Raw genomic sequence first — 15390 nt, forward strand, 5'->3', positions numbered from 1 at the left:
GCGCGCCTTTTTCGCTTTTTTTTTGGCGGGCGAGGCGAATTCGGGCGAAGGGGGGTGGGGTGTTCAGAAAGCGGGTGGGGTGGGGAGAGGAACCGAGAGCACTCTGGGCTCCCCAGAGAACGGAGGCAGTTTATTTGCTTTCTAATCTCTTTCATTAGATTGGGGGGGGGTGTCCGGGGGGGGGGAAATCACTCCCCACCAGCCCCCTTTCCTCCCAGAGACTACAAAATGAACTTCCTGCCTATGTCCTCCTGCGCCCCCCCCCCCGCGTGTCCTCGGTTTCATATTGTCCATAAATCTCTTTTCTGTGGAACTGTTGCTGGAACTGTTTTCTTTTGCGTGAGCTGTATTTCCCCCTCTCCCTCGTAGTATCTTCGGACTCCCTAAGCTTATTTATTTTCTGACATCCCTGTACTCCCTAAGGCATGGCGGGGGCAGGGGGCAGCTGTCCCCGCTAGATCAAGTAAAACAATAGAAATAGCTAATTGACCTATCACGTCGGCTCTGCCCCCCTAACCAAAGTCCCGCCCCTTAATAAAGTCCCGCCTATGCCCTTGCCCCAAGGCACCCACACTTGCTCATAGAACCCTAACCTGTCTTCAACCTTTCCTGAAGATGGTCAGGCAGGAGACTTCCCTCCTGCTCCCCAGACACCTACTGACCCTCCCTTCCTCTTCCTGAACTATGAATGCTCTAGTCTAGCCTAACTCAACTGCATTTGCAAACTCAAATCAGTCTAGTTCCCCTCTACCCAAATCAGCACCCTCAAGTTCCATCCCTATCCTCTCAGGAACAAACTCCCAACACCTCTCCCTCCCTCCCTCTCTCTCCCCCCCCCAACATCTCCTTCATTTCCCCCCTCCCCAACTTGTTACGAAGCTCCTGCCTTTTCTCTCTCCATTTAATAAAATATGCCCCCCCCTTCATAAGAACCTCTCCTTCCGAGTTTCCTACTTTTACTCCTGCACCCACAACTGGTCCTTCTTCCTGAACTTCTGCCCAGAGAAAGTCACATTTTGACTTTCCCCAATTGTTCAATATGCCCATCTTGCTTACTAAGGTACTCACTTTCTTTTTTCCTCTTCACCTTCCCTAAGACAACTTGCAGAATCCAGGTCCCATTTTCTTCTAAACACCTGTTCCCTCCATTGCCTGTTCCTCAGGAGTCAAACTGTCCCTCCACAAGTTTTCTTAAAAGAAAGCTTGTCTTTCCCTAACTTTTAAGCTACTGGTTTGCCTTTATCCCTCTGCCCTGTTTTCCCAGAACAGGAGGAGTCTGGAGAAGGTGAGTGATGGGTTGACATGATGTGAAATCAGCTGTGAATTCAGAGTGGACATCTTCTTCCTAAACCTGCTGTTTCCTAATGAATAGATGCGGGAAAATTAGCAAGTATTCCTTCAGCAGCATTGCTTAAGGATTTACCAAAGGGAACATAGCATAATCATCTGTTCCCTCTCTTCATTTCCAAGCCAGATATTTGCAGCTGATGGCTAGTGTAGGAGTAGGTGGGGAGGGATTTGGGCTTGGATTTGGGCTTGGAGTGCATCTTCAGGAATCTGGACAGTACAGGAATTGTTCCTAGCTAGTAGATTGCGCCTTTGGCCTGGAATATTATCTAACTGCTGCTTATTGGACCTGGCAGGCTGGCTGACTGATTACCTCTTGCAGCTGCTGCTGTCCTATTGCTGTATTTTTCTGCATGTGGAGATTTCCTTATCAGGAACCAAATGGTAGAGACAGGAGGTGCCAGTTTGGGGATTATAGTACTACATGACATCTATCCATCCACCATCAATAGTTAATATACAAAAGCCGATTTCTTAGTCTGACTTGAATAATGATGGAATGGTGGCAATTGAGAGAAGGTGACATAGAGTAAGAGGGGAGAAATGGGTAAGGTTTTTATTATGCACTCAGAGTATGTTGATACTGCTCTTCACACTATAAGATGATCCCAACAGTAGAACACCAAGTAACACATCAGTAGACTAAACATATAAAATGATAAAATAAACCTCAAAGCAACAGACATAAACATAGAAATTTATATTCTTTGGAAATAGCAGGCATCCTAATTTCTTGGTACATTTTGTTTTTTCATGTAGACTGGATTATTTCTAAAAAGAACCCCTGGGCATACCAGTAGCAACTTACACCATGGCAGCAGGAGTAGCAGCATGGCTGCCTTTTGCTCGGGCAGCTGCTATAGGATGGATGCCAGTGGCCACAAACCCCATGCCGACTGCCCCTCGCCAAGAGAGGAAGCGTAGCCAGGACTCTCTGATTGTGCTGAATGTCAGTGGCACCCAGTTCCAGACCTGGCTGGATACCCTGGAACGCTATCCTGACACGCTGCTGGGCAGCTCAGAAAGGGATTTCTTCTACCATCCTGAGACGCAGCAATACTTTTTTGACCGGGACCCTGACATCTTCCGACACATCCTCAATTTCTACCGAACAGGGAAGCTACACTACCCGCGTCAAGAGTGCATCTCAGCCTATGATGAGGAGCTGGCCTTCTTTGGTATAATCCCTGAGATCATTGGTGACTGCTGCTATGAGGAATACAAGGACCGGCGGCGGGAAAATGCCGAACGTCTTCAGGATGATGCTGATCAGGATAATGCCGATGAATGCAATCTGCCCTCCATGACAGCCCGGGAGAGGATGTGGCGGGCCTTTGAGAATCCACACACCAGCACGCTGGCCCTGGTATTTTACTATGTTACGGGCTTCTTCATTGCCGTCTCTGTCCTTGCCAATGTAGTGGAGACAGTACCCTGTGGGCTAAGTCCTGGTACCATCAAGGAGCTGTCCTGTGGAGAGCGCTATGATGTGGCTTTCTTCTGCCTGGATACGGCCTGTGTCATGATCTTCACAGTTGAGTATCTGTTGCGTCTAGTGGCTGCCCCGAGCCGTTACAAGTTTGTGCGTAGTGTCATGAGCATCATTGATGTAGTGGCCATTATGCCCTATTACATTGGTCTTGTGATGACCAACAATGAGGATGTCAGTGGGGCCTTTGTAACACTGCGTGTCTTCCGCGTATTCCGGATCTTTAAGTTTTCCCGCCACTCGCAGGGTTTGCGCATCCTGGGCTACACTCTGAAAAGCTGTGCATCAGAGCTTGGCTTTCTCCTCTTTTCTCTCACTATGGCCATCATAATCTTTGCTACGGTCATGTTCTATGCTGAGAAAGGCTCAACGTCCACCAAATTCACCAGCATCCCTGCAGCTTTCTGGTATACCATTGTCACTATGACCACCCTTGGGTAAGTGCATATTGGTTTTGGTAGCTACCTGAGCAGAATATAAGAAAAGCCATGTTGCTATCATTGCTTTTCCGATTTTGTGTTTCAAAATTGCGTGAGGAAAGTGACAATGTACACCTGTGTTTTGATCAAGGAAGTGCCTCTGATCTAACTGTCTGTGGTGATGTGCAGAAGTATGGGGGTTCTCCATCTCTAATTGAGCACAATAATGAGAGGTCCTTGCAATTATAAGATCGCTTTAATTTTAATATTTTTTCCTCTTGCATATTGAGATCCCAGTGTTTAAATTTCCATTCACCTACTTCCATTTGAATGTTAGGGAACAACAGGTGATGAGTTACATGCTTGAAATCCAATCTAAAATTTGGTGATTTTGCTTTCATGTTAGTGTTGGACCCAAATTGTAAATTCTTTTAAAATATTTTAAAGGTGAATGTATCTGTCCGAGAAAGAGTAAATATATTTTTACAAACTTTAGTGTAATCTCAGGAAAGTCAATATTATTCTCCAACGGAATCAGAAATGGGATGATACCTACCAATTTACATGCATTTATGCCAGTGCTGGTATATCAGAATGATATATTATGATGTTTGTACTTAATATGTGTTAAATCTAAGTCCTGCTAACTTTGAAAATATAGCAATGAAAATTTCAAACCCATAATAATATAGTGAACTTTTTGTGGGAAGTCAAACTCTTCTGAAACTGCAGCAAATTTACCAAGGACATTAATAACTGATGTAGTATTGTATTTCTAAAAACATGTTGTGTAAATATATTTGCTTAAGATGGAATATGATACAACATTAAAATCAATGGTTCAAGTGCTGGATTTAACCTGAGGAGGTAAGTCAATTCTAGGGTCACCATAGTCATTGTATTCCCAAATCTTTGCAAAACCTTAGTCAAATGTATGGCTTAAAAAATGTAACTGTATTTACCCATTTCAAAATTTTCATTGCTGCAACATCCATATAAACTTATTTGCTGAAGATAAACTCTCTCTGTATCAGAATTAATGAACTCACAGATTATGTTTTATATAGAAAACCATTTGCAAAGCATTAAAAATGTGCATAAGTATACTGCTATCATTTTCTATTCAACAATGGTATTGGCTGATAAGGAAAATTATTATGGAGGTAAATCCTGAACACTGAAAATATTGTTCTTGCAGAGGACTTGGCATTTCAGTAATGAGTAGTGATCTAGTTATACAGGAAATTGGTAGTCCCTCTCTATATGTTATATTATTATTATTATTATTATTATTATTATTATTATTATTTTCCATTTTAATGTTGTTTCATGCATAGGGCAAAATACAGTCAATTAAGCTCCATTACTTTCAATAGAAGAGATTTAAGCATGTACTTAACTCTCCCATTGAAATCGGTGCTGTGTAAAAGTGCTTAACTCTGGCTTGACTGTGCATACAAATTAGGTTGAAATTAGTAATGATAATGTCTTTAAAAAGGAGCCAGTCATGAATAAATAGGGGCAGGGAGCTGATTTTAAAGCAGAAAGGTTGTATATGTTGGGAGTACTGAATCCTCTTCCACTCAACAGTTTATTTCACCCCAACTCTTCCATTCCATCACTTTTCTCCCAGATAGGCAAACCTAGTTTTGGAGCATTGGAGATAAAAGTGTTTGGGAGGTGGGACTGACTGACTGTGGGAAGAAAACAGAGAGACAAGGGAAGCCTCAGTACTTCCCACCTGATCACTCTTTTTGCTCATAAACGTAGACCCTCATCCTCTGTTTTTGATGGGATTGAGGCATATCTGTGTCACGCCTACCGGTATATATTAGACCAAAGTGTCTAATGAAATGTCTAGTTTTGCACTCAGGGAAATATTATCAGTAGCATTTTTTTTAATAAGTGGTACACAGTGTTGATCTAATATTTTCCATAACACTTGAAGAAACAATGTTGATGCAATATCTGCCACAATATCTGAAGAAGAAGAAGAAGAAGAAGAAGAAGAAGAAGAAGAAGAAGAAGAAGAGAAAGTCTGGTCAGTAGTTTCTGTGACTCACATTAAGTGCAGGGCATGTTTAAATGACTGCATTGATGGTAGTATCTGCTTGTTCTTGTCCATGGTGCTGAAGAGGCACTTGTCTTTTGTTACATCGTCTTGCCTTTGAATTTCCCCCATGTTGTCATTATTATTTAGTGGGATGATGGCACCAGTCACTTAGGAAAGTAGGTAGTCTGATATGCAGATAAATAGAATTGTTCTGCTTCTTAGCTCCTTAAACACTAGTTAGACCATGTTGTGTCTTATGACAAAATGTCCATTGTCCCACTGTGTGATACTTTATACAGCTTTCCTTTGTATGATACCCCCTTTCCTTTTTAGGACCACCTCTGTGGATATTCTTAATGCTCTTAGAGAGAAGGAGTATTACTAGTGCCAAGAATATGTATTAATGTTAAAGTTGGCGTGAAGGGGTGTTGACAGAAAAGCACTGTGTAAGTTTTCTTGTGGTTCGTTACTATACACATCAACAGATTGACTGATTCAATTTATCTTTTCATATCAGTTCTTTGCAATTATAGTGAAATTATAGTGAAACAGTAATTTCAAGAGCAATCCCTGCACCCCACAAATGATATTTTCATTTGGGACAAGGCCAAAAGAAGGAAAAGTAGAAGCAGGAGAAAGCAAACTCAAGGTTGTTATATATTACTCACTTCTAAAACTCAGTGTTAAATTCTGCAGTTCTCCATTAGACAAAATTATCTTCAGTTTACCTGGCTGGCTTAAAGCCTATTTAAGGACATTAAGATTTGTTTGTATAAAATAATGTTTTAATTATGGACAAAGTGAAATGAACTACACTTTGCTTAGTAACTTCTCTTGAATGCTATAAAACCACATGAAGGTTTATGGTAAGTATACAGCTAAATTTGTACATTGTAGAAAATGAATATGGGCTTTTCTGAAATAGCAAGGATATGGAATGACAACTTAGTCATGGAAAAGTCATAATGCTGGGAGCAAAGCCATATTTCTTTGTGATTGCTAGACAATTTACCAATCTTCTAAAAATGCAACAGATTACATTTTATTTTTTACAGAGCACTCCTCATGTTAAATATTGTCATATTTTAGTCTCCAAAAAGAGCTCTAATAATACAATTCTATGCATGTTTACTCAGAAGTAAGCCACAATATGTTCATTGGAACATATTGCACAATACTTCCGCCTTTTTCAAGGAGTTAAGTGAGATGTTAGAATAAAAGCTTGGACCAACTTTAAAGTAGATCAGAAACAATCTTGTTTAGCTGTAGTCCAACTTGAGATAGCTACAGCTACTATTATTAGACCTTGCCACTTTTTATTGCTAATTCAGTGTGGGTCGAATCTATGCTAATTTGCAATGCCAGAGATCTGGTAAATAAATCAATAATGGAGATTTTAGTAAAGTATGGATAAAGTAAAAAAGCAAAAACAAAACTTTTTTGTTTAATTAGTATTGCAGTTTATGAATCATCGCTACATTTTTTGCAGTTAGTGAAAAGATCACAAATATGTTTTCATAACCAGGCAAAAGTAATTATCTAGGCAATAATACATATAAGTATTATAAGCTATTTCAGTGTCTGATTATATTTCCACATAGAGGTGAATGGTAGACTTTTTTGAAGATGATTTGCAAATACATCCTGGTCTTTTGTTGCTTTTCAGCTGTGAACTGCTGCCCCTTTATGTGCTGAATATATCAAGCTGCTATTTGTTTATATTATCATTTTGTTTAAAAGCAAACAGTGGCAGCCTATCAGTCTGAAGCGAAACAGTAGCTTTTACAAATTCAGGGGACACAACAAACATACAGAAGTATATAAGTGCTGCCTGACAGAAACCCGTGAGCTTGCATAATGTGGATGGCAGTGGAGCCTACATAGAAAAGTGGGGGGGGGGCAGTGTTTTTTAAAAATTAGAAGATTGGTTGTGTGGCTCTATTAATCAAGTTAGTGGCTAAGTGCACTTTGAGACACAGAATGTTCATGCCTCAGTTGAAAGTATCCTCTCTCCATCACTCACACAATGGAGGTCAAAGGCAGGAAAGGGAATCAACCTGCACGCATCCCAAACAGCTTATAGAAAGTATCCTGGAGAAAGAGAGAATTAAGGTTGGATTGGAGAGATGCCTTTCTCATCACTAAAACTGCACGTCCTCCACTCTGGTTTTGGCCTGGCAGTCGTGCAACACTATATAGTACAGAGGGAACCCTTTTCGGTGGGTGAAGAAAAATGATGTCCTTATACCTTTTCAACTCCTGAAACTTGCCTGCTCTCCTCCCCACCAACACCATTGAAGGCCTGAACAAGTATTGCGAGGCTTCTGTTATTGACTGCCTGGAATTATAAATGGGATACACTTCCCAACATTTTGTTGCAGGTGTCACTTGTTACTATAGTAATCTCACCTCCAGCATCAGAGACATCCAATTATTTCTAGACAATTTTTCACGGAAAAGAGACAGCCCCCAAAGCCCACAAAACTGCTTTATTTCTCAGTTCTGTATCCCCTGCCTCTGACCACTACAGCCTCTCTTTTGGCCATCCCTGCTTAAAACCTTGCTGCTAATGAAGTCCCCTTCTTGGTCATTCTTGCTGTATTTTTGTGTCACTACACTATTGCTAACTTGTCTTCTTCTGTGCATTTTTACTGTACCTATCCAGGTTTTTGACGAAGCCCTCCATTATATTCTTGCAGAAAAGCTGGTAAAATGTAGATGAGGTAACAGTTAGGTAGATTTGTAGCTGGTTGATTGAACTAGCCCATATTTTACTTACTAATGGATCCTCATCATCCTAGAAAAAAAGTGACAAGAGGGGTGCCTTAGGGTTCTGTCCTGGGCATATTGTTCAATGTATTTATAAACAGCTTGGATGAAATGCCCCAGCCAAGGGAGGAAATAGTACCACACTATTCTACCTTGGTCAGACCACATCTGGAGTACTGAGTCCAGTTCTGGGCACCAAAGTTTAAGGATATTGGCAAGCTGGGACATTTGCAGTGGAGGGTGACCAAGATGATCAAGCGTCTGGAAGCCAAGTCTTATGTTGAATAGTTGACGGAGCTGGGTATATTTACTCTGGATAAGAGGAGACTGAACAGAGTTATGATAGCCATCTTCAAATATCTCAAGGGCTCTTGCATGGAAGATGGAGCACACTTGCTTTCTTCAGCTTCAGAGGGTAGGACCCTAACCAATGACTTCAAGTTACAAGAAAGGAGCTTCCAACTGAACATCAGGAAGAACTTTGTGACAGTAGGAACAGACACCTTGTAAGGTGGTGGACTCAGCTTCGTTGGAAGTTCTGAAGCAGAGGTTGGATGGCCATCCCTCATGGATGCTTTAGATTAGATTCCTGCATTGCAGGGAGTTGGACTAGATGACCCTGAGGGCTGCTTCCCACTCTTCAATGCTGTGATTCTATGGTTCTAAGAATGTACAATTTATGACTGTGGTCCTAAGGCAGAATCACACTATATTCAAGGGCTGGAGAATTGGATCTGGCTGTCAGACTGAATCCTTATCTCTCAGCACACCACATAGCTCATGTTAGACAGATTGGTGGGGTTCCCAAATGGATCAAATCTTGCCTAGTGCTCTGCAAGTTGTGTTCTAATGACGAGTAAAACAGCCTATCAAATGCCTGAGAGCAAAATTCACATCTGATGCCAAAAAGATAGTAACAGGTGGGGCATTCTGAGAAGGGCATTCCCATAGATTGGAGACCACAACCAAAAAGACCTTCTAACTTGTCATCACTCTCTGAATCTGTTATGGAGGTTGCATATGGAGGAGGGCTTCTGATTTAAATTTTGTATCAGCTTTGGTAGAGAACAAAGTTTACAGGTGGGAATATACCATGGACAAGGCCAGGAAGAACTCTGAAGGTCGAAGAGTTTGTAGTAGTTGAAGAAAAAGAACACATGCTCAAGATTATTCCCCTAACAGATAATATAGTATTTTGATGACTTGCTGATTTCATGAAACTGCCATGGCTTGAGCGTTGTGTCACCAAGTGTCAGTGGCAGGTACGGTAATTCATTTTCCTTTCCTTAGATTGGAAGCAGATGGAATCTGGTGTTTTGGCAGTTGAGTCATTATGAGTCAGAAAATAGCAGTTTGACTAGTGCAGTGGAGACCAAAAGCCAAAACAACAAATATTTTACTGCAACACTAACAGCATGAGCTGTCATGTATGATAATGGCAGCTAGGATATGATTTATTAGTCTTGGACTATTATTTAAGTGATGTTCCGGAGTGTTAGAACGAGATTAAAAACCTGACTTAAAATAACAGAAAAATCCAGGAATCCAAATGAGTGTTACCTCATTTCTTGTCCCCATTTGTTTTTACAAAAATACTGAAACATTTATAATACTGGTGACTGAAATGTTCTTACCAGGTTGGAAAAGCTGTAATATGAAGCGCAGTGAAATATAAAAAAACCTTTGCTAATAAAATATTTATCTGATATTTTGTTGACATGAACAGTATTTTACAAGCACAAGAGAAAGTACTCACCTTGTTTATTATTTACCAGCAAATTCTGTTCATCTTATTGCTTTCTTTGTCATATAGAATTTTGTTCCTGGAGGTTACTCAGTATCCACAGAAAAATCCCTTCTTTATAGAAAACCAAGTGAGAAGAGAATCAGTATTTATATGGCAATTGTTTTAAAACAATTAGGAATTAATAAACTGTCCAGAACTAGTGATACAGTTGCAGATGCATATATTCAAAAACAAACCCTTCCTTTCCATCACTTGGTCCAACATTTGGTGGTCTGCTTTGGTGAGAATTATGTTACCTCCTTTAAGCATTTTAAAACCCCTTATTATTTTCCAGCTTATCACAGAAAACATTTCCATCTTTCTGAAAAAGATACTAATGTGGAATAGATGTGAAAACAACCCAATCAACCCCCCACCAAATAAATTCTCAATATTATACCACTCCAGGAGTAGGTAGCTTTCTTTAAGCACACACTTAACTGAAAAGTATAAAAGCATTTTGAATATAAGAAGCATCCTGCAAAGCAAATTTCTGGATGGAAGTAAAAATTTATGTGATCAGTGAACAAAGTTCTACCAGATATATCAGTGTTTCTGATATAAAGCAATCAATGCATGGACATGACATTCTGCCAGTGTAACTCAATACACAACCAAGTTAAGGGATGTATTTTGAGTTAGACAATCTGGTGCCATGGGCTTCACTAGGACAAAATATGTGCTCTGCTATATATCTGGGAGTAGATCTGATAAACAACTATGACTTAAATGAAAATCCCAGGTATTATACAGACATCTTTAAACAAGAATGAACTAATTTAGTATATTGGGGCATACTGCTCTCCACATTTCTATGGCATCTATAAACCTTATTGCTGTGATGTTTGCAGGAGCTTCATTTATTCACACTATATGTCTTTCTCATATATGTTTAATCCTTTTTTATGAACACAGTCTATGTATGTATCTCAAAGCTGTACCTGGACCCATCCCAAAGACTCACAGCAGATTACAGTGGATTAAAAATACTACATTCCATTGTAATCCGAAGAAATTAATTTTAACAGCTATAAACGTAATACTAAAACACTGAATCTCCCTCTACTGGCTCAATTGTTACACCTGAGAGTGGAATCATGTAACTATATGGGATGTATGTGTTTTGAAATTTCCCTAACAGCAGTCTATGCCCCCAGGTGTGTTGGAGAGGGTTTGGGTTTCCTCCCCCAGCAGTAGCCATCAAAACACAAGTCATAGGGCATTTCTGAGAGTGGGGTTGAAAATGGACAGACCTGGACCAGGCAAGGAGTTGGTGGATCCTAAGCTGGTCTCGCTACCAACAGTGGACCTGGCATGGGCCTCTCTGCTACACCAGCCTAGAGCTACTGCAGCAAAAAGGGGGAAGAAACTACTCTCCTCCCCAAACCTTCCATTGTGGCCAGCATAAGTGGCAGAGATCCATTCAGCCCTACACTCCCAAATAGGATTGTTTCTTTAAGCAGCTATATAATAAATCTGTAGCTGGTTGAACTTTGGCCATGCAATAAACTCAATCTAGACTAAGGTTACCAGATTTTTTTCAAAGAATCTGGGGAAACTTTTAAAAAGAGAGAGAGAGAGAAAGAGAGAGAGATATTTTTAAAAGTTATTTTTAAAAATTAAGAATTAATATCTTCTCTTCTGTGGTCTTCTCTGACATGTGACCTTCCTCTGGGCCCTGGCCTGATCTCTTGGAGCACTAGCCGCCATGGAGTAGGCACAGGTCAGCCCGGGGCTTGGCCACGTGTCCTTGTCCTCCAGGTGCTCTCCTACCTCTCTTCTTGAGCGGTGGCAGCAGCGCGGCAATTTCGGGGCTCCACTTTTTTTCCTCTTTCCTCTTTCTCTCTCTTCCTTCTCCTTCTCCTCTCTTCCTTCTCCCTGCATCAGCTCTGGAGTTTTCCTGGCCCCAGAGTGCCGCTGGGCAGTTGGGTCACGGGGGGGGGGGGGCGGTCAGCGGTTCCCCCAGTTGACACACTGGGCATCCCTGGTTCCCCCTTGGCAGTGGTGGTGGCAGTGCCAGTCTCAGCAGCCCGGAGCCAGCCTGGTAGTGCAATCGGCTCTGGCTGGCTTCAGGAGCTGATCGCTGCCATGGCGCCTGCCATTTTGCCTCGCCGGAAGTCCCCATATTGATGTGTGTTGTGCCATTGAACCAACCACGCAACATTCATTCCCTACTAATAAATCTACAACACTTAAAATATAAATCTGGGGACATTCCAGGGACAGATTTTGTCTGGGGACAGATTTGTAAATCCAGGGACTGTCCCTGGGAAACGGGGACGTCTGGTAACCATAATCTAGACAAGTGAAGCTTGGTGGTAATGCTTGAGGTTCAATGTCACATGGCCAGTGTCTACACACATCTAGCTCTTCGCATGGTTAAAGCCGCCACATGTGCAGTGTCTCCTGGATAATATACAGTCTTCCAGTCCTACCCTATGAAGTTTGTCTGAAACTTTAAGATGTGTGGGGTGAATGTGGAATCACTGGCAGACCCAATGTAAGAGCCGTCATCTTGATAGTTTCATTATAGGTAGGCTGGGAATAACCTTGCGAAGAGCCTTGAAAGAAAATTTTATATTTGATATGGTAGAAAAGATGGAGTGGAAAAGGTGATGTGATTGAAGCAATTACCCAGAAGAATGGCTGTTACCTCTAAGCTTGAATAGATAGAAAGATGTATGATGAGGTCTGGGAAAAGCTGGAGAATGGGAGACTGAAGTAGTCAGGTAGAGGCTACATATTAAAATTAATAGCATGGCTACAACAATGCTTTGGCTGAAGGGGCAGCAATTCAGAAAGATTCTACAATATTGTAATGGGGAAAGGGACAACCTGGCACAAGAAGGGGAAAATGTGATTCATCAGCATCCAATTGTTATTCTTGTATTCCCTAATAATTTACTTAATGAGTCCCCTTATAAATATAACAAATAAATAAACTTTTATTTTGTTTGTAATCAATATTAATAATGTTGATAAATAATGTCATGCTCTCCATTTAATCTATTGCATTAGTAGAACAGCAACCACAGAGGCAGAGTGAGTGACGGCATTAAGCTGATCTCCAGAATAACACCATAATAAATACACAGATAAAACTAATGTGGACCATAGTGCAGGCTGAGCTTCAGAGAAACAGGGAATTCTTTGTGGACCAGTTCAACATTCTGTCATGTAGCTGGACTCCAATCCACTATCAGATCCTATTTCATGGCAACCATATAAAGGAATAAATAGGTTAGGGGTTATTTTTTTTAACAGCTTTACCAGTATTGCTTCCAAATCACTTAGCTAATCTCCTTCTTGTTAGATCATGACATGACAACTAACATTCCTGATTCCATTAATCAGTTTCTGTGCCAATTATTCTAACACCTGAAGGTCATTTTACCAAGAAAACTATGCTTTCACCATTTTAGTTACAATCTGGCACTATATTCCAGCTTTTGTGGTTTATCTAGTCTCACCAGCTGAGTTGTATTGTTTATCATGACCATGGCTTTTCTTCAGCCGGAACACACCAGAGCTCAGTTCCGGCACCTCTCAGGTGGGTGCCATTGCCCTTATAAGAGAACAAGTGGGGCGTTTATGGTGAGTTCCGACACCTCCTTGTATAGTAGCACTGATCATGACCATATACTGTAGTAGTGGTGTCAAAATGGACTCAGCTGGCAAACTTTTCAACTACAGTGGTACCTCGGGTTACAGGCGCTTCAGGTTACAGATGCTTCAGGTTACAGACTCCGCTAACCCAGAAATAGTACCTCGGGTTAAGAACTTTACTTCAGGATGAGAACAGAAATTGTGCGGCGGCGGTGTGGCAGCAGCAGGAGGTCCCATTAGCTAAAGTGGTACCTCAGGTTAAGAATAGTTTCAGGTTAAGAACGGACCTCTGGAACAAATTAAGTTCTTAACCCGAGGTACCACTGTAGTATGTGAACATGTGTTTAAACAAAGTCCACAGCTAAATACAAGCATATTTATTTATTTATTTAGATGAGGAGCATAATCACTAGAAATATTTCAAAGAGAAGGTCTGCCTGACTAACTGTCTCTTTGGATCACTTCATGTGACAAATGTTCTGCAACTGAAATATATATATATACTACTCTTAAATAATGAATATGTTGTTCATACAATATTGGATTGTCATCATAATAAAAGTAACACCATTTCAGGATTTACACCAATGGAAGTTATCTAGCAGCCACTGTATAGAAAAATAGCATTTCCCTATTTTCACTTTCTATTTATACAGTGAAAGTACTCCTAAGGGAGACTACCAACATCTGCTGTTATAAATTATATTCAAGAGGTGGCATCCTGGTCCACAGCAGGGCTATTAGGTATAAACCAAGGCTTAGAGACAGAAGAACTGTTGCAAACATATTCAGGGAGACTTAACATTATGCTTCCTACCCTACCAACTTGTCTTGTAGAAGTGGGAGAAAATATCTCCCTTTTGCAGTCTACAGATGTACCCATTATTGTGATATGGTGACAATACAAAGTATTACAACTACCTATGGTAGAATACGTCTTCTGAATTAATATTACTGTGGTGTTTTTGTCCCTCCCCCCATTTCCCCCCAAATTAAAACTATTTTTTATTAGTTATCACCACCCAGCGACATATCCTTTAAACAGTTTTTGCATCCTGGTGGTAACTCCTGCATCTCTTCTGAGTGAATTCACTCCTCTTATCAAAAGGAATGTGTTGCCCCATGTTTGTCGGCGCTACCATGAAGGGGGAAAGAGGCTAATTTATGTCCACCGCACCGCTTTTTTTTTTTTTTGAGCTGGTCTTTATAATAAGGGTAGCATAGAGATAGTACAATCATTTTTTGTAATCTCTATTCACTTTCCAACCAGCTAGCTAACATTTCCTTGAGCTGCCTTTATCACTTGTGGACAGGAGCAACGAGGCTGTGCTAAAACGGCTTAGGAATAAAGTTGATGCATTTTGCTATGGTGGATTTCAGCTGCATCATGACTCTTTTGCAGAGAAATGGGAGATATGTTGTCCATCACAAAATAAGAAGAAAGCACTGTACACTGGCTTTAAGAAAAGAGTTTAATCTGGTCACTGATGTGAACCAAAACATTTAAAAATGAACATCACTCTTGTGAAAATGCAGCTATAATGGCATAGGATTTTTCCTATGCATTTACTGTAGAAACATCTTTAGACTGAAGATGATTCATAGCAGCTAAAATGAATGACACCGTTTTCCCCTTCAGGGGAAAACTGATCTCTATTCATGACTTTTTCCTCGCCACAGAGTTTTCACAGTACACGTAGCAAACTTAGCTGCTGCATGTACATTTTCTTGGGCTAAGAAGCCCAGTGAAGGGTCCAGGGCTGTGTGCACAGCACCAGCCAAATTGCTCATGATTACACCAAACAGTTCAGGATGCAGAAGAGTGATTTTGAATAGATGGGTTGGTCCTGTCACTGACAATTTGTCTGGGGATATCACCCAGTTTCGATCTTACATGAACTCTTTCTTCCCCTGGACAATG

At 40.9% G+C, this 15390-nt stretch overlaps 1 protein-coding gene and 1 long non-coding RNA gene across 2 annotated transcripts in view; both read left to right on the forward strand.

The window, feature by feature from the left end:
- Positions 1-15390, forward strand: part of LOC310825730 — a 519499-nt gene that overhangs the window by 173992 nt on the left and 330117 nt on the right. The window lies entirely within an intron of this gene.
- KCND2 (potassium voltage-gated channel subfamily D member 2) overlaps positions 1-15390 on the forward strand; it is a 279387-nt gene that overhangs the window by 994 nt on the left and 263003 nt on the right. The window contains exon 2 of the mRNA XM_083699258.1: positions 2107-3273. Within this exon, the coding sequence (XP_083555384.1) occupies positions 2159-3273 (1115 nt within the window). The 5' untranslated portion in view covers positions 2107-2158. The remainder of the gene's footprint in view (positions 1-2106; positions 3274-15390) is intronic.

This window comes from Podarcis gaigeae, assembly GCF_964106915.1.
Source record: "Podarcis gaigeae genome assembly, chromosome: 10".
NCBI classification, from domain to species: domain Eukaryota; kingdom Metazoa; phylum Chordata; class Lepidosauria; order Squamata; family Lacertidae; genus Podarcis; species Podarcis gaigeae.